The following is a 22,028-nucleotide window of genomic DNA, read 5'->3' on the forward strand; positions in this document are numbered from 1 at the left end:
TAATTTTTATACCTTGTAACCCACAAAAATGTATTAAAATCTCTAAAATAGCGCATAACATCGTGTTAACATGTAATATGCGAAAAACGTCTTAGCCAATGCATTGTCTAGTCATATATGCGCATGATTAAGCAAAGAAGGAAGGCGTTTATTTTTAAATTATGTTAAGAGAAGCACACCACGTCATGTTACATAACGCACAGGAAAAAATATTGTTTTTAAATTTGTAGCAATATACACGAGGTAAAACTGCGATAGAATGGTTTTAAATTGCGAAACCGCTCATCACAAAATCATTAGAGTACCACAAAGGTGATTCCAAAAATGTTTTTGAGGGTTAAGGTTCAAGTCACGAAGCAATTTTCACGACAAATTTTAATTAAGCATATTTGATGATAAAAAATTGATGTTACAAAAACGTACGAAGCAAAATTTGCTCGTATAAACTCAGTAATGCCTTTTAAGAAAGTGAAATTATCCAATGTGTTTTGAACTATGAAAAAACAACAAAAATGCAAAGAAGAACAAACAAACAAAGATAATAACTTAGGGCAGCAATATTAAAATCAACAACAATAAAAACAAACAAAAACAACGACAAAAACAATGAAAATGACGACGACAATAATAATGACGGTAATAATAACAAACCAGGCATCCTCAACAAGATCGATTACGACGGTGATAACAAAACAAAAAGACTTTCGTCTCGACCGCTTGTGCAACAGAAGGCTACCTTTCATTCCCACACAGTAATATTTTCTGGAATGAAAGACAACATCGTCCCGCCTTGACCTCTGGTCGATTTCCCTACAAGAAATAATAACTCTCACCAAGCACAGTTTATTTTTTACCTGAAGAGATTAAGAGTTTACCTCGCCATCCTTATTCTAAAAAAAATTGCGGCAGACGTTGTTGTTTACACGTCCTAAGGAAAATAAGCATTTCCAAAACTCAGTGCGAGAAATGCAGGATGTAAGTTAAACCCATACGAAAGGCTCAGAAACGTAGGGGTATATAGGTAGGCTAGCCTACGTATGATACAAGAGTTTTCTTAGGTAAGTCAAAATTTTCGAAGGGTTATTATTATTGAGGCGCTGAAATTACGAGAACGTGAAAGGCGTTGTTTTGTATTAAATGGCGCTGGTGCCTATGCCACAGCTTCAAGAGCGATCCTTTACGGCAGTCTTTTTCGTGTGAATATTGTTTAAGGTCAACATTAGGTTTGTCCTCAATGATCGTTGAGAAGAAGGTCCCTAACAAAAACACAGGTACGAAGTTAAGTTGAAGCTTCTAAGGGGCTGTTTACACGTACCCGACATGAAACTCATGCCGGCATGAAATTTCATGCCGGCATGAAAATTTTTTGGTTCACACAGAGCGTTCCTGCCGGCATGAAATGAGTTTCATTTCATGCCGGCATGAAATGAAAACCATTCTCAAATACATGCTGAATTATGAACTTTCATCCCACAGATTCATTTTAAACATGGCTTCCAACAAGAGACAGCTTGCGCTTTTTTCAGCCTTGAATGCAGTTCTCGTGAGTTCTTCAACGTTGTTACAACTACTAAGTATTTTGGTATTGAAATTTTTACAAGAACAGAGGAGGCTCAACAATTTGAGATATCAAGCAGTTATGGAGAGAAATACAGCATTGTCGAGGTACAGACGTGCAAGGTTGAGGTAAATATTTATATTGTTTTGCTGTGGATTTTTATTATTCTTTTTCGTTTCCTGCACAACTACTCATTTTTTAGATATGTTAGAAGCAAGAGAAAATGCTGGATTAAACCTGGAAGAACTGATAAATGGTGGGATAACTTGCACATTGTTGGTAACATGTGTGACGATACTTGGTTACAAAACTTCAGAATGACAAAACAACAATTTATGAAACTTGTCGAATTAATTAGACCTTACGCAAAGGAAAGGTCTTCACAAGTCCGCAAAGACGTAATTCCGCTAGAAAAACGACTAGCTATTACGCTTTATTACTTGAAGGACCAAGGTTCTCTTTTGATGATTGGCAATACATTTGGCATAGCAAAAAGTACGACAAGTGTTGTTGTACATGAAATATGTGGCATATTAGCGAAAGATATCGCTTCTTTGTTGATAAAATTCCCAGTGGAAAAGGCTGATGTGGAAAAGATTTCCAGTAACTTCCTAAAACGATTTGGATTCCCTCAGGTGATTGGTTGTGTTGATGGCACACACATCCCAATAAAACAACCCTCAGAAAACTCTCATGATTACTTTTCCTACAAGATGTATTACTCGATCAATTGTCAAGCAATATGCGATGCGAATGGACAATTCACGAATGTCGAAATTAAATGGCCAGGCAGTGTTCATGATGCTAGAGTTTTTGCTAACTGCACGGTTCAGGAAAAGTATCTTAATGGAGAGTTTAAATTATTTTACAAGGAGATTGTAGAGGATGGTGAATCCGTGCCACAGTTGCTTTTGGGAGATCCTGCATACCCTCTTTTACCACATGTGATGAAGGAGTTCGATCATTGCATATCGAATGAACAAGTCATATTCAATCAAATGTTACGCTCCGCCCGTAACCAAATAGAATGCGCATTTGGAAGGCTTAAAGCTAGGTGGAGAATTTTAAATCACGCTATGGATCTGCAAGTGAAACATGTTCCAAATGCTATACTAGCTTGTTTTGCATTACACAACTTTTGCGAAATCGAAAAGTCGTTTGTAGACCCGAAGGTCGTAGAGGAATTGGCATTGAAAGACCGCAGCCTTGTAAACACAGTTGATAAACTTAACTCTTACACAACAACTTCAGGAACCAGGGTTAGGGATACTTTAGCAAACTATTTCAAAGAGTTTTTGTAAATTTTTATTTTCTTCAAGGTTACATTATAACTGTTGGTAAACTTTATTTGAACTATCACTACTGCTGCTCGAGGTTTGTGAAGAATACGAGCTTGGAAAGCTTCCTCGAGCAGGTGTAAAACTAGGAGAAGGCAAGGTATTCTGAAAATTACTTCGCAATGGAGTTTCATAAGATGTACCATATGGAGTGTTTGGATGCATTTGCTGTTGAGTAAAGTATTGTGGGTAACTGTTTTGTTGAGTTCCACTGATGGCTTGGGCAAGTAATGCCAAACCATCACCAATTGATTTACCGACACTAGCTATTGACTCGGATATTTGACCAAATGCTGTATTGGAATCTTTTGTTGCTTGGGTCAATTGGTTTACCATATTCTCCTTGAGACGGAGTTCATCTTTAGCCATGTTTAAATACATTTGATCACGCTGGCTTGAAGAAAGATTTTTTCCATCATTTTACGTTTGTTATCTACGAATTTGGCTGTGACTTTTTTTGCCATATTATTATCAGCTGTAGCATTAACAGGCAACTTTTCACTACCTTCAGGATTATCAGTTTCTTCTTGGTTTTCATCATCATCATCATTGTCGTCATCAGAGTCCTCGAAAAATCCTTCAACGTTTTCGTCGGCAATCGTACTTTTGGAGTTTGAGATGGAATTTGTGGCTGGTGATCCACCCCAGAGATTCTTCAACAAATCCCAGTTGTCGCATACTATTTTGCCACTGCCACTCCGACGACCTTCGTTGACAGCCTTTCTGTAGTCCTGTCGAACTTCTTTAATTTTTGCTTTTATTCTAACGTAGCCACCTTTAATCGATTTTTTGTCATTCATAGCCTTTGCTTTTTGTACTGCAAGTTCTTCCTTAGGCAGTTCGAGGTCAACTTCAGTCGCCATAACAGGTCCGAAACCACTATTTTCGAAACGCTCTGCCATCATCACACGAACTTTGTTGTAAAGTTCCACCAGATCACTTTCGAAATCTACCCCTTTGTACTCATACTGAGATTTCAATTCATTCATGCAATCAAGAAGTGCCTCAACCATAGTGTTTTGCCATCGGAATCTTGTCGATTTTGTTTTCACTTTCTTTACTTTTTTCTGTGGCGGGGGGTGATTTTCGGATTTATCAGAATCGTCACTTTCACTCATGATTGGTGTTTGGAGTTTTTCAATCATATCATTAACGACTTTTGAGGAAGGAATTCTGAAAAAAATATATATTTTCTTTTGTGATGGTTTTATTTCATATTTCTCTCATTTTTTATAAGCAAATAAAACGCTATAAACTGAAGTTGTTGTTATTTCTATAAAAAAAGTTGCCTTGCTGCTGCATTGGCCATATTTTTCTTCACAAAGAAATAATATTTGAGTTTTGTATAATTTAAATTCTCTTCTCAGTGACTTCTGTATTATGACTTCTGTATTATAGCTCATTTCATACCGGCATGAAACACGTTTTGCGTTCACACGGTAATATCATGCTCAAAAAGCCCCGACATGAAATTTCATGCCCGTCTTAAGGACGGGCATGAAATCATGCCGGCATGAAATTTCATGTCGGCTTCGACGTGTGAACAGTTATAGGTTTTCCTTAAGACACCGAAATGAACTCATGCCGGCAGGAGTTTCATGCCGGCATGAAAAAATGCGTGTAAACGGGGTCTTAAGGACGGGCATGAAATCATGCCGGCATGAAATTTCATGTCGGCTTCGACGTGTGAACAGTTATAGGTTTTCCTTAAGACACCGAAATGAACTCATGCCGGCAGGAGTTTCATGCCGGCATGAAAAAATGCGTGTAAACGGGGTCTAAATTTTTGAGTTTTGAGGCTCTCCAAAAACGTTCACTTTTCACCACCATGCTCTTCCTAGATAATGAGCTAGCCGTGCGTTGGAGAGCGCGCTTTAAAACAATTCTGCATTGAAGTCAAATGTGCTGAAGTACAGTATGCTTTGAATATGGGGGGGGGGGGGGATTATCTGAGAAAAAAAGTTGTGAATTTATTTTTTTAATAATACACATGAATTTTAAAACAGCAACTTTGTATGAACAAGCAAGGAAGCTTAAAAAACACAGCAAACATTAATAGCTATAATTATTTCCTCTTAAAACACAACAAATTTTACGAACGCTCGCTCGTAAAATTTAAACCTCTTTACCAATATAAAAACAAACAAACGCAAAGATATATATTTCATGCCTTTTCTCTTTGCGATACGGTAAATAAGACAGACAAAAATCTCGTTATGAAGTGTCATCTAAACGATAACCATGGTAAAACATTTTCTGCAAGTGTTTTCATAAAGAAATAAGTTGTCTAAATTCTTCTCACGCTCTCGATAACATTTTCTGTGTAGGGTCATGTTTAATATAAACGTGTACCACGTGACAATATGAAAACTAGCTTATGATTAAAAATGTCTCTGGAGCTAAGATTAAACTGAAAATCGAGCGCTACACTTACCGACAACCCACGGCTGCTAAAATTGAAAAAAAATTAAATGATAAAATTTCAGAATATGCCTGAATTAAACCATATAAACTACCTATTTACTGCTTTCCGAAAGCTAGTAAATATGGAATTTTAAATTTAGGATTTTTTTCGTGACAACTTTGCTTCCTCGTCAAAACAAAACTTTCAGTTCTACTGATATCGGCGTACTTAGTAGACCGTGTTTAGTTTTACCATCATGAAGTCAAAATATTTTTATTTTTCATCATACAAAATAATCATTCATAGGCAGGTTGTCTGGATGTCTATGTGGTTGCAAGTTTGGTGGTATGTAATATCTTGCATATTGACTTTTTGTGTTGTCTGTTTATTTATACACGTCATTTGCAAAGTTTGAGAGCAATTCTTAATGACGAGGAGTTTACTTGAACTGTTTTCTATCCCCTTCAACCCTATATCTACGGTACGAATAAACCTTCTACAATCTTGACCGAAAATGTCGAAACAAAGGCAGTTTTTTCTCATTTTTTTTTTTAAATATGGACAAAAGTGTCAAATAGTCAATGCTGGCAGCCGGCATACTACAAAGTCACTGCTTTTGCTCATGTAGGTCAGGCAGATAGCGCTAAAATGTTGCTAGTCACATTCTCTAGCACGCCTGCACTCTGAAATAACCCACGTCGCGGCTTGCAAAGGCCTCGAAATTTGTGAAAAATAGCCATGCTCACGTCAGCAACAATTAGCATATTTTCAAATTTTTTCTTTACCAAATAACCTAAGAGTCTTAAGTCCAATCTGAACTTAAACATGTTCTAAATGTGTGAATTTAATATAGAAATAACCTACGCAATTACTTGTGGTGACAAACTTTATTAGCTGTCTTGTCCCAACATATTATGTCCAAGATTGTAAGAGTGAACTTTGAGTTTTAACATACATTTATTTAATCTTTTTCGTGATGAATCATTGGACAATGTTTTGACATGAAAAAAACGGAAGATAAGTATCATACCAAAATCAAACAGAAAATTCAAAAGAACCAAAGCAATTGGATTTAAAGCAATGGTGTATTGGACATATTTCATGCATCTGATGACATCATAGAAAAGTGCTCACATCAGCAAAAACATTGTCTCTTTTGTAGCATACTACAACTGCGCCAAGTTAGATTAGTTAGATTAGGAGGGCCTATCAGAAGTTGTGGGACAGGGGACGGGATAAGCCTACTCTCCCCTCTTTCTCTATCTCTGATTCATATGCCCAGTTAATTTATACTTAAGGTGAGATAAAACAATCTTCCCCGAGTTTAAAGATTTCTGAATCCACGTGCGCTGTTAGTCCAGTACTATTCCCGTTCTCTAATAACAAGCTTTCATTGCTAACCTAAAATACAAATATATAAAACAAAACAAAAAATTAAAATTTAGCAAATGTTATGTATCTTTGTATATTTTTTTTTTATATATTATGTTGACCTCGATGCAAGCAAATAACGTCATAATCATTATAGAAACATAAAACGTCTCCTGAAAAAAACCTTCACAATAATGAATGACGAAACAATCGAAGTTACAGAGATAAGAAAGTTTCCAAGTTATATTTTTGCATCTAAACATTATTAATCCTTTTTCTCCGAGATTTTTGAGAAAAATAAATGCACAACATTAGCTGCATCGTCGAAATTTGGATAGCGCGCCACTTAACTATTTTGTCCAGAGTGTCGAAAAGTCACTAGATTTTGAGATATACCTTTTCCATAATAGTAACCTAGACCACACGTCCTGGTGATGGATGAAATGAAAGTTCTTTAGTATCTGCTTGCTTCGTCTTTGAGAAGCATTCTTAAGGTTTTCTCAAGTGAGAAAAGCATAAAAACCTTTAATTATCTCTTGGAATAAATTTGATCCTTAATGAATTTTTTGGCTCGTTCTTGGAATAACTTATTACAAGCTCGTGAGCTTGTATTAAAACGCAAATGTGTCCTACAAGAATGGAAATTTTTGCCTCTCTGAGCACCGACACGGGAGTAGTCGTGTGTTCGAATCTCATCTTGGTAACTATTTTTACTTTTTTTTTCTTTTTACTATCTCGCCCGCGAGGACGTGTTTACAGACTGACCTAACGAAAATTAAAATTTCGAGAAATTTTCTATCAATATTATTGCCTATCCGAATAGCAAAATATGTCGTGTCTAACTTCAGCTTTTTATACACTTTTTTGGCGAGGTTGTTTGCGTATATCATACGTCTTGTTTAACTATACAAACCAATCTAGCTAGAGGAAAAATGAATGTTCTAATATTTATATCAATAACATTTTATTGAAAATATTTATTACTGGTTGTTAGCCCGGGAAACAAGCCACGGGAATTCGCCATCGTTATCATTCGTTGTTAGTATTTTGCAGACCGTTTTTTCACAAACCTGTTATGAAATTACTCGGCAGTAGTCATGGTTACTGGAAAAATACACTTATAGGCACGGAACCAGAATAAACTACACATTTTTACTTTTCTTAGAACATAGTTTATTGGAAAATTTATATATTTAACAATAATTCGCGCATTTTTCCGGCCTGTTTGGGATTAAAAAAGAGTCTCGTCTTGTAAATAGCGTAAATGTGACGTTTCCTTATACTTTTTATTCAGTTAAAAATATAATATCAGCAAACAAATTTTATTGTTGTTATAAAAAATGTGTATTGTTAAAGATGAAAAAAAAACTTACAAAATAAATTCTGAATTATGTTTTTGATCAAAAAAAGAATCGCTTGCAAAACTTTCCTAAAATTTATTGTTCTTTTCTTCTTATCATAAAACTTGTTTTTGTCAATTTCTTCGAAAAGGCGCTAATAATTAAAACTTTTTAACGAAATAGACAAACGCGACGTTAATTGTCCGTAACTTTGAACGTGCACGTATTTATAACAAAGAAGATGCATCGGAGAAATAGTAAAAGTTAACTACCCATGGATTTGGTACTTTTTTCTCGCGAACAAATAGACAAAATACGGCTATTATTATAGAGTCTAACCGGGGGATCCGGAGTTGAACACCCGGCAGAGGGATTAATAAGAACGGTAAACTGTGTCACACTGTCAGATGGAGCGCTTTGGTACAGGTATGCAGATGTCGTAAATCGAGTAAAGCGCACACAACATTATAGTGTTTCCGGTGTAATACATATTTCAAAAAACTTTAGCTGAAATAAAAAAACAGCTTACAAGTCGTTGCTACCCCGTCATAGCAAAAACAGTCGGCCAACCTTTTTTATTTTTCGAAGAATGTCTTTGATGAAAGTTCAAAAATGAATGTTAATGAGTGCTTAGTACAGATAAACAATGTCACACATCCACATGGGTGTAATACCCTTTTCCGAAAAAAACTATATCGCAACTTCGGTCAAACAGAAACACAGGAAACAATTTGTCGTTAACAATAGATTGAGGGCTTAGTACAGGTAAACAGTGTCGCACATGCGTTTAGGAATAGTAGAGTACAGTCGATTTTAATGAAAACACAGGAAACAGTCTGTCGTTACCCCGTCTAGCTAAAAATATCACTCAGCCATTTTATTACAGTATTAGAAGGTGTAGCTACCTAACTGCATTTAGCATTATTAGAATTTTGTTGTTTTGAAGTTTTTCTTTTTTTTTGAAGAGTTTTATTGTAGCCAAACTGTATTTTTTCATTTTCAGTCAGAGGTAGCTAAAGAGCTGCTAGATAACCACAACCTCAAATACAAATAAATAATAATATACCAAATTGAATAATAATTCTAAAAGAATAAAAATAAATCAGGTTAGCCAGCTAGCTATCTGGGTGCTCCCTTGTAATTTACGTTTTCAGCCAAAATCTTAAAACTGGTTTGTTTGAGATTTATATAGGGCTAGAAAATGTGTTAATATATTCGTCTTAACATGTGAAAATATTCCTATAGATACATAGTATTTCATTTCGATTTTTTTTTCACGTTAGGCCAACAAAAAATCCTGGCCGACGAATAATTTTAAAATTCGAATAAAAGGGAACGCAGTGCAAAGTTTGTAGGCATTTTATAATTGGTAGAGACCTATTCCTTATCCCAATTCCATTGTCGTTTAATTGATTTTTTGGTAGCGCGAATAATTTTTTATCCTAAGTTTGAGCCGATCAGATGATAATTATGCTTCTAGTATGTGTCATTCTAGTATGTGTCATATTTAATCTGGACCATTGTTTTTCTAGCCAGTTCTTTTGTTATTTTTCTTTGTTATGGGTGTTCAGTTGCAATCTGTAATCTGTTAAAATTGTCTCAGTAAAGGGCAATAACACGCTTTATACGCAATGCTACTCACGCATTTTACATACCGTTTTAGCTAAAGGTTTTCATTGAGGCCAACTAAATTGTGACGGCGCCTCTTCTAGATAAAAAAAAATAAAAATTGAATAGTCATACCTTCCTGTGTACTACTTTCAAAAACAAATCTTAGTGGAAATAAACCGATTGGTATTTTTCTGGCAAAAAATGTTACATACCTTTTTTGAGAAGTACTTTATCAACATGGCCTACTAGATCTTTCACTCATGATTTAGATATAGAAATTAATTTTATGAAAGCATTGATTAGATGAAAAGGCAAAAAATAACATTCAACTTAGAATCGATTATTCAATAGAATCACAAAATCCTCTGAAAATGTATAAAACAATAACAGCACTGAACAAAATAAATATATAGCCGTTTTTTGACTTCTTCTTCAGTCAAAAAGCACCACTTAGCGAGTACTCTACAACTGGTAGGCTTTAAAGGTTCTGCTTTAGCACGTGTGTAGGCCAACTAAACAATACTAAAAATACCCTAGTTGTACTTCCATCGATGCCTTAATTAAACACTACGCACTGCAGTCAAAATGGATATAAAACAATTTGCAATTGAAAAACCTTCGCCTAATATTTCTTTTTGTAAGTCATATTTTTGACATCCTTGCTGTATGACATATTGTGGCAGGCATGTAATTAAGAAGACTTGGCACAAGTAGTTTACCATTTTTTGTCGACTTTGGTCAAAGAGAACTCTGTTTTAACATCAACTTTAGTGCTAATATTGAATTACAGGAAGGATATTAGAATATAGACTAGAAGTTATCCCGTGGAAATATCCACAGAAATTTGCTCGTCTCAGCAAAGTCAATAAAGATAATTCAAGCACCTCCTTTATTGGAACAATTACTTCGAACGGTTGAAACTAGTGTTTCGCAAGAACTAATTTTCCCGAAGTTAGCCAATCCTATTGATGAAATGAATTTAATGAAATTTTGTTTTTAAATTTATATCTTTTTTTAACAGCGATTTTGACATTAAAAAAAACACTAATAAAGTTGAATTCACATTTACATTTATGTAGATCTAGGTACATCAACAGAACAAAATTAGTATAAATCTTTTTCAAGAAGGTAAAAAAATTCTAAATTTCGCGGGATATAATCTTCGCAAATTTTGCGAATAGCAAGTTTTCCAATAATTTTTACTAACCTATTTTTCGCGATGTTGACGAAAACTCGCGAAATTCGCAAAATTCTCGCGAAAATTAACACCCTTATGGTAGTTGAAAGAAGTGGAAATTTAAAATGGTGGCATACTGTAAACAAAAAACGGTATATAACAGTCGAGAACCTAATCGATACAGAGTATTATGGAATCAAGAATCACACAAACCACAAGGATGCACCGTATGTCAACATAATACAAACTTGCATGTGGGATATATTCATGATCAATGGCATTTAAGGAATAAAATGCTACTAACTCTGAAGCATCAAAATGTTAGGTAGATAGCAAGTTACTTTAGGAAAGTACCTGTTGATATAAACAGATAAACTGCATGTAATTACAATGTACGTAAGAGTGAAAAGGTTTTATTTATAGCAGATTTATTTTCCCTGTAAATAGAGCATGTCTGCTTGGTTAACCCCACTGCCGTTTACCATCTTGCTTTTGAGAACGTGGAATTACCCATGTGGTTGTTGTTGTTGTCAATGCGAGATGTCGTTATTGACATTCTTCAAAATACACCTTAAATTCGTCGCATATTACCTTTTAGATTATTTCGTCAGTATTACTTTAAATTTAGTAAACTAGTCGTTAGCCAGTGGAAATATCCACGGGTTCGCCCGTCGCAGCGAAGTTACCATTTTGCGTGACAGACAGACGGACGGACGGACAGACGTATACGGACATTATAATATAGATAAATGCATCATGAGAAATGCAACAACTTATTGTCTTGACCTCGTCAGAACTTGGAAAAAAAGACATAATGGATTTAAAACAAGATATCTTTTTCGTCATTCTTTGTTTGAAAAAATGCCTGTTTTCACGTGTTCATGTCCGATACAAATGTTGTCTAGAAAAAAACCGGAAATGAGAAAACAATAGCGTCTAATAAACATAGAAATGACGGGGAAAAAAATGTCTGAAATTTTCAATATTTTTCTAATTAAAATCGATTTCGTGCATGATGGAAAGTGAGAAGGCCTAAGAAAAAAGAATAGCACACACTTAAAATTAGTTGATCTAATTATTCCATGTAATATATTCTTCCGCGAAAATAAAAGGTTTTTCAACGCAAAATTTTTTGACTAACGCGCAAAATGACTAAGTTTTATTTTTCTCAGTAAAAAATGCAGTATACCTGTCGCTTGTTGACTATTTACTTGGTGTATACTAACTCTGTTACGCTAACTAACCGAAATTAATTTTTAATTTTTATATCTTTCTTACTTATTCACCTTGTTCAACCGACAATAAGACCTTAATTTGTACTTAATCTAGACTTGGACGCTATTCGAGATATGGATTTTAGTGGTGGAGTTGTATTCAATCAATCGTGTACTTTCAGGCGCAGGCTTATCTTGCCTCGATTACTACGAAAATGAGATATTTATATATATTTTCACGACAACACGTTGAACTAACTTTTTAACATGAAGAAGGCTAGGTTAAAAAGAAAGATAGGTCACGACGACACATCAAAAAATAGAGTCTCATAAGAAAACTTTTTTAAACAGCGCAAGAAGTTCCAAGATTTTATCTGCTTCTGTGAATTTATGCGCGAAGCGATGTTTCCTCTTTCTTTGTGAAGTGAGAAAAGCAAACAGAAAAACTACTGCAGATTCACCTATTCGTCAAAAACAAAATTCCAATTTTTACAACAAGGGACTTCTTTTTGTGTACAAAAGGAATAAGAATTTTGTCGTGTATCCGAAACAAGAAAAATTATCAGTGTCAGACTGACAAAATACATCTGATAAAAAGAAATAGAACTTTTGAATTTAATGAATAGATTATTGCTTGTGCTGCAAAAGTTTCCGTGAAAGAGTTTAAAGCTATAGCGTGTTATGTTGATCAAAAATGTCCTAATAAATTGATTTGTGGTAACTGATTGTGGACAATTTTTTCGCGTCGATTTTGCACTAATTAGCTCGTGTAGTTGACTTTTGATTAACACTTGTAAGAGCAGAAAGCCGCAATTCTTCTTTAAGGAAATAATGATTGCAATGTTCAAGTACTTTAAATGGCGCATTAAAGAGTTAAATTTCCCGGCCTTACCAGCCAGCCGTCTTAAAAATAGTTAAACTAAGCCGACTCGCTAAAAAAAAGCTTCTTTGATTGCACGCCATTCTCACTTTATTTAAGGCTTCCTATGCAAATATACTTTGCATACTTTGCATATACCAAACATGTTTTTTCATAAGCATTTCATTTATAAACACCCATAGGCTTAAATTTGGTCATTTGGTATATGCGAAGCATGTGACGCCTAAGAAAATGTTGTAAAGTTTTTATGTTTTTTGTTTAGCGAGCAGGTTGTTTTTGTTATTCTTTACGATTAATTTTTAAGCTTTAATTACTGATGTTCAGAATTCAAATGCAATATTTTCTTTTCGAATAAGCGTATTTTGAGCCTTATCATGTGTTAATTTCTATAAATCTTTATGCTATTAAGGATAACCTAAGCATATTTTGAGCCGGAAAAAATACTTTTCATATCTTCCTTATGGAATTTCAATTGCTTATAAAAAAAACATGTAGTATACTTCTCAACTGCATGTCTTTGCACATGTGTATATTTTGTTGCTCTGATAATGATGCATGATCCACGCTATTTTGAAAAGTAATTCTGTTCATTCATTCCAAATGATTAAAATATGCATGTTCTATTTTTGATCAGACATATAATAATAGTGTCTGGATATACAGATAACTAAACATTTTAATTCAATTAGTTTTTTTGGCTTTAGCTTTTCTGCGTTCCTTCACGTACGTGGAAACTAGAGAAGGTCAAATTTAATTGCTACTTGGTTGGCATGAAGCCTAATAGTTATACAAGAGGGCTAAGCAGAGAATAAGTGAGTTGCTTTTTCCGGGGAATGTGTACAACAATTTTTCCCGCAACAACAAAATCCACATCGAAAAACCGTCACAAAATAAAAACGGTAAACACGAGTGGCTAACCGTGTGGTTGAATATCTCTAATTGGAAGGAAACTGAAAGCCACATATTACCAATATATTTTGCATCAACTGGTAACTTCCTTAGCTTAGTGTCTTGAAACATCAAGAACGTATGCATATATATAGTTTTTTTTAATTTATAAGAATTACAATCCATTTCCAATGTTATACTATCCTCTATGTATCATTGCATATTTTTTTTTAAAAAAACTACCTTGTCAATTATTTTAGTGCGAGCAAGGATCATTCGCTGAGACTCTTTTTGGAAATTTTTCTTCTTAAGTAAATAAGCACATTTAGTTGAGCACCTTAGATGTCGGAGGTGAACAGAGGTTAGTAAGGAGTTAAAAAGGATGTACCCCAATAAGACGATTTCCTTTTTGGGTTTTCTCTGAGTTTTCTCTGAACTACATAAATGTTAAACCGAACCGTTTTCTTGTAAAGCTTTGGTAAACCTATATGAATATAAATGAAAATGCTTTCGCTTTTTTTTCTTTGAAGTAACGTGTGATCTTTCTAAAGAGAATATTCTCTACAAGGTGGATAGTTTAATTATCTCGTATGAATACTTTAAGAGCTCTCATTCTTGCGGTCGCAATGTTTTCCTTTGTTGTTCTCCGATGGGGTACAAAGTGGACTTTACACGGTCAAACCGCACAGTAGAATCTTAATTAAACAGAATTTACAAGTAAAACGGCTTTAAAATGTCGCAAAATGGAAAAAATTATACAGTATCTAAAACATATTAAAGATTTGACTAAAAAAAAAAGAATTCCTTGAAAAATCCAGTATGTATGGTGGTGATCACCACAAAAACATTACGATTTCGGCATTTGTGCACCATTTCACAATGGCTGTCTAATCTGAATACTGGCCCGTGAAATATTCAACCAATATTAAGACGCGAATCCGACCGCAAGAATAGCGCACTCTCTTTAATAGTGGACACTTTTATTAGGCGAAGACACCATATAGCGGTATTTTTAGGTCCCATCATTCATGAAGCAGACAACATCTGTTTGTTCGCTAAGAATATTCTTTTTTCCCTTTTATTCCCTCATTAAGCCTTATTTTATAGCCCCCTGCCCACCCCTATTTGGTTAATTTTTACCAGTTGCTGTGGAATTATTCTTGATCAAACTTATGCGAAGCTGACAATAGAAAAGTTTTACCGCAAACTTTAACAAAGACTTGTGTCAGTTTTTCTTCTATCTCTATAGCGACAATATCCCTCCTTTTCATTTTCTGTGTAAATAATTTTCTTGAAGTTTTTTTTATTGATTAGATTTAAAAAAGTTGATATTTTTCATAATTAAAAAATGTGGCTTACCCTATATTTAAGAATTATTATTTCCTGAAATCTGATAAATTGCCAAGAAGAAATGTTTCACCTTACTTGCCTGCACGTGCTATGCCTTATAAGACTTTAAATGGCGTATTGAATGTTCGGACACTTGTCAATTATATAAGCTAATATTAGCTATCCCTGTCCGAACCAAATAACAAAACTACATGCACCATGTCATGTATCACATGCTATTTCTTTTTCGAACTTGTCAATCGATTGATTGTAGTTAGTAAAAATATTTTTTTTAACACAATGTTTTTTAAAAAAAAACATTTTACAAGAATATTTAACCACTAATAACCAATAGAAAAGCTGAAACAAAAAGAAAGAAACTATTTTTATCAAATTCGTTTGTTTTTGTTTTTTTTTTAATAATAATTTCGGAAGGAAACACATTTTATGAAATCGACAAAAATGTTAACAAGAAATCCTAAAATAGTAGGAATGTTAAGTCCTGTTTTCCCATTAAAAATCTCGGCATGCAAAAATGTACTGGTATGACAAATCAACATCGTTAATGAGATGGCAAATTAGTCTAATAGGATTGTTCATATCATCAAAACAGGTTTGACGTCAATTGGAGTGAGAGACAGGGTAATGCAAAACTAATTAGGTCACTCTTGTCATTCTGTAAGGCGCCGACATAGAAATGAATATTAAAAAACAAAAATAAAATTAAAAACAATTAAAAAGTATGATGCAAAAAAGGGTTGTATGTTTATTATATTATAACTCTCAGCTTTTTAAAACGGAGTCAAAACAATATCAAGAATTTTATTTAGTTCCAATAAGTTTATAAAAATTAAAAAGCTACGTTGAAGATTAGAGGAGAATGGTTTGGCTAACTCGGTTTGTCTATATCAGAATTGCATTAAAAACTGCTTGTTTCAGTAACTTATAAATTAACAATCCTGAATTATTAGCTTTATTTATCTTTAAAATTCCTATAAAATAATTTTTACTTATTCCTTCAAAAAATATAAAAATAAATAAAACATAATGTCCAATCTTCACAAACAATCTTTGTCCTTGCTAGAGCTAGACTATAGCTGCACCTATTATAGGTGTGATTAAACATTTCTTACAAAAACTGTCCATAAATTGCAAGAGAGAGTTAAAAAAAGCTTGAAGCCTTTTCAAATAGCCATTTTAAAAACAGAATAAGTATACAACAACAGTTACTTTGTAAATTTTTCGGCATGCAAAAGAAAAATGTTTTCGTTATAGCTGGGTCATAAATATTCTCAATACAACAATGGAACTAACAGGATCTATAAATCAGTAGTCTGCAATTTTTTTATTTCATATTAAGAGTGAAAGATAAACAGCATCAAATAAAAAAAGACAACAACGTAAAATATCATAAGTTATTTAAATATTTTGTTTTGAAGTGCCGAAAAATATCTAATTGCCAAAGACCTTTTAATTCTACTCCTTGGATATTCATAGAGTTATTTATATATTTATTATGAATTTATTAGAAATATAGGCTATAGGATACAACAAAAAATACATCTTTGGCCTTTAATAGAGATTGCTTAAATAATAGATCGGCTTGATAATAAACTAAGAGTTCATTTACACCGCATTTTTTGTGTGTAGAAAAATTAAAAAATAAATAGGATGTAATGATATTGTTTTTATTTGATCCTACCGCTGTTGTAGAACAGTAAATTCCTATTTTTTGGCGAATTGCACTTAGGGCCAGCGAACTACTTTATATTTTTCAATCGCTTCATGCTACTTTTTTTAAATCTTATATAAAAAATGTGTATCTGCCCAGTTTATATTTTCTTTGTTATTAAAATGGCTCAAATAAACACCTATTCGGATTGTAATTTGAAGGTATATTAATGAAAGGATTTGACACGAAAAGTAGAAGCCTAAAAATTGGATAGTTTTGTTGACTATATTGAATTAATACACCAAAAATAACAACATCAACTATTTGATGTAATACCACTTTGACAACAAAAAACACAAACTAACTTATACATTCTTTTTATAAGATTTAGAAGAAAAATAAACAAAAGTCTTCAAAACAATAAAATAGTTAATATTAGATTTTGCTGACCCTTTATGCTGCTGTGCTTTTAATAAATTGTAAAAATCATATCTATCTAGGATTTGAAGTTTTTATTATTTGCAAAAATGTAACAAAACAAACATGTTGAAATGAAGTGAAGTTAAGGTGCGAAAAAGTAAAAATTGGGGATGCCGTTATTACAGGAGAAATAATTATTTCAGAATCTGAAGAGTATTGCCAATAAGCAACTTGACAGAATTTTAAAAAGTTGTAGAATTAAATTAAAAATTAAGAATATAACCTCTTTAAATTATCTCTTAAATAATTTTATTCAACAATATTTAAAGTCTTATTGATTCACTGTCTTTTTTTACTTGAATATTTATTTCTACTCGAACTGTCCGATTTTGAATTAAAATTAGATTAAATAAAATTTATTAATTCGGATAGCTTTGTTGCTTGTAGTTATTGTCCGAGTTGAACAAGTGATTTATGTGTGTGGACACTTCGTGATAGTCAACTGGTGTTTTTATTCTGTACCTGTTTTGTTAAACATACAAACGTATTCACCACTTAATATCGATAACTTTAGCATGATCTGAGCGTATAAAGTGGATATTGCCTACCTATGGCATGATTCGTTGTATGGAACTCAACAAGTTTACTTCATTCATGTATTTAAAACTTTGTATATATATATATATTAGTGTTGGCTAAGGTTTAAAAACATTTCGAAAACCTTTTTTTGTTTGCACTTTTTAATTTTGGGAATATCTAACATAATATGATAGTTTTCTGTTTACATTTGCTGTTCGTTTTGTACTGTTAAACATCCCTTATAGTTTATCAAGTATATACCTATCAAAGTGCCGAACTAAAAGACGACATTTACAAGCTAGAAGTTAGCAAAACTTAAACAAAGCAGGTATCAGCGTAAAACGGAAAAATACTTTACTTTTATTATAAAATACAAAATAATATATATACTAAATACTTGCTACCTTACCTTTTCTCTTTAAAAAAGATTTAACAACCAGCGTCTCATTTTCTCTTTATCAGCCTATAAATAGGTGCAGGAGCGTGCATGTTCTTTCTTACTAAAAGCTGTCCTAATTAAGGAAGCATAACGATCTTGCACTTAGTAAAAATGTAACTTGCTGTTTGTAAATACACAAATCTTGTTGTAAAAAAATTTTTGTTATTACGGTTGTGGAAAGGTTTTTGGTAAAAAATTTATATTGTTTATTATTGCCGTTTATTATTTATTTTTCTTTCTTTTTGCAAGTTCTAAAAATCATTTTGAATTAAAAATAATAAAAAGGCCAACATACTTAAAACAGTTTGGCCTACAGACTTACATAGCCCTGTTGTATGAAACTAGCTACATATTAGTTCTGAAAAAAGTTATGGCTATAATATTTTAGATGGTCGATGGTTTGGAAATTTGTGTAAATTTTTTTTTCTGCTACTTTATTTTTTGCCCATACGAGTGTGAAAATTTATTTTACTAAAATTCTAAGCTTTTTTAAAGCGAGTGAATTCTTTTTATTATTGTGAAAGGAAAAAGTTTTAATTTGTGGCGAAATAAATCAGAAAATTTAATTCAAAGACAATATTTAAAGACATTGCAAAAGACTGAACACAAAAACCTTTAAATTAACCTACAGGTATAAATTGATAATGTGTTTTCACACTGTGTCTTCCTAAGGTTCTAAGGTTGGTAAATTCTAAACAAGTGTTTTTTCTAAATACTTACAAGTTGGGGGTAAAGTCCAGTAATGCAAATGCAGGTAAATTTTCTATTCTTAAAATAAGCCCACATAAATGTAATTTTCTTATATTGTTCTATCAGACTAGTGTTGCATTTTTGGGTTACCGTCAATTAACCTTCCCCTAAAAACAGAATATGGATTCGCATTGTATCAACCTTCCAAGGGATGGGAAAAGCAGCCTTAAGTAGATAATTTACGTGGTTTTTAAGTAAATTTCGAGAGTGCAAGATCTTAATATTTTGTACAGTGGGAAAAAAGTATAAGATGCTTGATAATATGATACGAGAAAATAGAATTTCGTCAATATTATTGTTCAAATTTATTTTCTTTATATTCTTTAGATAATTTTGTTTTCTTTTTTTTATTTTTGCTTTTTTTGAATTGTACTGTTTCTATTAAAGGGACCAAAATTAGCTCTTCATACCAAAAGTTTGAGTTCGCAGCTTTCACGATGAGTTTTACAAGAAGGTACTGAGAGTTCTGAAAGATAGTTAACTTCTAATTGAATTTAATTACAACTTTTCTTATTTGAAGACCTTTTTCCAGTCCCTTGGATTGTCTTAACAAATCTCTATTCAATTTTATTTTATAGATAAATAGCTAGAAGTTTTACTTATGGACTTGTTTGTTAGTGTTGTTAGTCAACTTTTCTCATAAGTAAAAAAAGTTCTTCTAAATAATATTTCCCCCTTTTGTTAATGGATTCTAAGAATACTAGTCGATAACGTCATTTGTATTTGTGATGACGTGAGCAATGACCCGTAAATATACGCAACTCTTTTTCAGACATTCATTGGACCGTTGCTTCTATTGTGTAGAGATTGAAACGCTGATCAAAATAATGTATAGGATCAAGTCCTTGTGACGAACGGTTACTGAGATATAAAGGTTTAAAAAATTTGTCTGGCTAAAGTACAAAAAAAGTTCTTAGAAATTTATATACCCATTGACTCTATTGTATAGAGCTTGAAACGCTTGAAACGCTTGAAACGAGATATTTAGATTTAAATGTTTTTTGATGACGTCTATTCCAGAACGGGTGAGTTGAGACAGCTTTAATCTCATTTTAGTCCCAAATGGTCTTTAGTCACCAATGCAGGAGCTGACGTCAGCTCTCTGAACCTTTAATACCTTATAATTGGTAAAAAAAAGTCGAATAAATGAATGTCGGTAAAGACTTTTGGTACTTCTGGTGAAAATATTATTCACTATTTTTTTAGTCACTTATTTCCTTCTAAAATTTACCAACAAACCAATTTTTTAGGGAATTTTTGAACTGCAATTTCTTTTCAACGTAAACATTGCTTGAAATAAAAATGGATAAAAAACGATCTCACATGCAAAAGAAATTAATAAAACCTACTTAACTAAAAATATTTGTATTATTTGAATCCTCTAAGTGTTTAGGTATTGTAGTTCTTATTACACAAAAATTGTTAACGTAGGGGTGTCTATAAGGAGAAAAAGTATTTCACATTTGGTATAAACAAACTAGACGCATAACATCACCTCTTGAAAAATTGTTGCCTAATTACTACCTTAATAGCGCTTAATGAGTTTTAATGAGGACAACTAAAGCCGACATTTTTCTATTTTTTAACACAAAATTTTGATTTATATCTTAATTTGTCACATTTTTGGCAAGGAAAAACCTACACGTAAACAACTTGTATGCTTCACTGAAAAAATCACGAAAGGGTCTATTTTAGTTTGAGGGATAATTTAAAAAAATATATATATGTATTGTAAATTCTCAAAATAAGTTGTTAAGTATTGATGTAAGAAAGTAGTCCACAGTCTTGGTCAAAGTATGTGTAAACAAAGTCGTTAATTTCGAAGTTCGTCTCCATACGTAATTATATAGGCTGTTACTGCATAAAATTCATGAATTCTGAACTTATCAAAATTCACTTATCAATTTTAAGAGGTGACTTAGGATTAGAGATATTGGGTTATTTGGTTAGATTTAAACTTTTAAAATGTGCTAATTTTGGAGCCTTTGTTTGTGACGACTGGAGAGATGATAGTAATTCCGCAGCCTGCAGCATGCTTTCGGCCATGTATGTATAGGACAGCGAGTAAAAAAATCTAACTTAGCATATTGAAATGAATTTACAAATACTTGCACAAACACCCTTTTTTAATTGAGTGAATTCTTAAGATTAATTATGCTACTAATTTTTATTGTTAATATCTGCATAATTAAACTACCCACCCGGATAAATTATGCCTTTTCAATTTGCATAAATCCGTATCATTAATTATGATTTTTTTGCATAATTAATGATAATCCTAGGAGTGGCTGTCAAATAAAGATATTTCCTCTTTACATCAAGGAAAATAGGGAATAAAAAATAATTCCAGCAAAGGCAAGTGAGAACATGTACTAGTGTTAAAAAAATAAAAAATAAAATATAAAATTAAGAGATATTCTTTTTATTAAAATTAATTCGAAAATAGATGATTTCTATCTAGCAGTTGCTCTTATATCAGGTATCTGTCCAAACATTTATGATCTATTATTCGAACTGGGAGTAATCTGATAAAAGGACAAGAAACATAAGTAATTCACAAGGGACCAGCTACACTTAAATTCTGATTAGGTAGCAGAAATCATAAGGACTAATTGTCTTTAATGGTAAATGAACAACAGTATTCCAATCAGCGAAGTGTTTACTGTCTCCGTTCTGTCCCAGTATACACTCAGTTGTAACAACAGTTCGTCAAGGATATTTCAAAGTTAGTATGAGGCAACAAGCGCTATTTAGCCACAAAATTATAAAATCAAGTCTGTGAAATATTTCAAAACAATATATTAACTACATACTTGGATATAATGCAATATTTGGTCCACAATGTCTGAATCAACGTTTTGCAGAATGCATAGCAATCCTTACGCAGTTCATACTTTGATCAATATTGAGAAAAATACTTTACTGTTTCGATAAGATTAGCGCAAGGTTGTTACAAAATTAAAAATTCTCGCTTAGCAACAAATTACGAAGCATTACCGTATTATATACCTCGTTAGAAGAAAGCCACTAAAGGAAAAGGCTTGACAGGCATTTCAATG

The 22,028-nt window shown here is 32.7% G+C and overlaps 1 protein-coding gene across 1 annotated transcript; it reads left to right on the forward strand.

Annotated features, from left to right (window-relative positions):
• Positions 1-1,302: 1,302 nt before the first annotated feature.
• LOC130648481 (putative nuclease HARBI1) lies at positions 1,303-2,859 on the forward strand. Its single transcript, XM_057454532.1, has 2 exons — positions 1,303-1,686; positions 1,761-2,859. The coding sequence occupies exons 1-2, from the start codon at positions 1,400-1,402 to the stop codon at positions 2,857-2,859; spliced, it is 1,386 nt and encodes a 461-aa protein (XP_057310515.1). The 5' UTR covers positions 1,303-1,399.
• The last annotated feature ends 19,169 nt before the right edge of the window (positions 2,860-22,028 follow it).

This window comes from Hydractinia symbiolongicarpus, chromosome 7, assembly GCF_029227915.1.
Source record: "Hydractinia symbiolongicarpus strain clone_291-10 chromosome 7, HSymV2.1, whole genome shotgun sequence".
Classification (NCBI taxonomy): Eukaryota; Metazoa; Cnidaria; class Hydrozoa; order Anthoathecata; family Hydractiniidae; genus Hydractinia; species Hydractinia symbiolongicarpus.

Bases quoted from the DNA above. Each gene is read 5' to 3' on its own strand.
- LOC130648481 (XM_057454532.1), top strand. From the start codon at position 1,400: ATGAGTTTCATTTCATGCCGGCATGAAATGAAAACCATTCTCAAATAC. The intron at 1,687-1,760 runs GTAAATATTTAT...CTCATTTTTTAG, and splicing joins TACAGACGTGCAAGGTTGAG to ATATGTTAGAAGCAAGAGAA.